The sequence below is a fragment of the Perkinsus marinus genome, assembly GCF_000006405.1.
Source record: "Perkinsus marinus ATCC 50983 genomic scaffold scf_1104296968648, whole genome shotgun sequence".
NCBI classification, from domain to species: Eukaryota; Perkinsozoa; order Perkinsida; family Perkinsidae; genus Perkinsus; species Perkinsus marinus.
The window spans coordinates 53,794-54,212 of NW_003203093.1; the positions used below are offsets into that span (position 1 = coordinate 53,794).

Consider the following 419-nt stretch of genomic DNA (forward strand, 5'->3'; position numbering starts at 1 on the left):
CAATGCCAAGATTCAATCACTCATTATCCACATTCTGTCGACAAATAACACATACACACACATATTATGAACTACGACTTGCCATGCGTATCTGAGCTTCGGGCCTCGAGCCACTCCTCGAATGTCCCGGGGATGGATGGGCAATACCATCCGGCAGATCTTCCTCCAATTCTGGGCTTGCGATGACCAGTAGCTGCGGTGCGATACTTATTGCAGGTGCCGCAGCGCGGCATTTTCCGAGGCGGACCAGAAGCGTGATCACTAGCTTCTTGGATTGCATCAGCATCCGGCGCACCAGTCTCATCATCATCTGGCGCGCATTCGGTCACCGTATTTGCGGTCCCGGGCATACGCTTAGGGCGTCCGCGGTTGCGCTCGCCCGCCTCTCGAGCGGCTCTGATTCGCAGGAACTCGGCCAT

At 55.6% G+C, this 419-nt stretch overlaps 1 protein-coding gene across 1 annotated transcript; it reads right to left on the reverse strand.

Moving 5' to 3' along the window:
• Window positions 1-71: 71 nt before the first annotated feature.
• Window positions 72-419, reverse strand: Pmar_PMAR008656 (hypothetical protein; the record flags this gene model as incomplete). The annotated part of the gene is made up of 1 exon (XM_002768343.1): window positions 72-419. One exon carries the CDS (start codon window positions 417-419, stop codon window positions 72-74), a length of 348 nt encoding a protein of 115 aa, XP_002768389.1.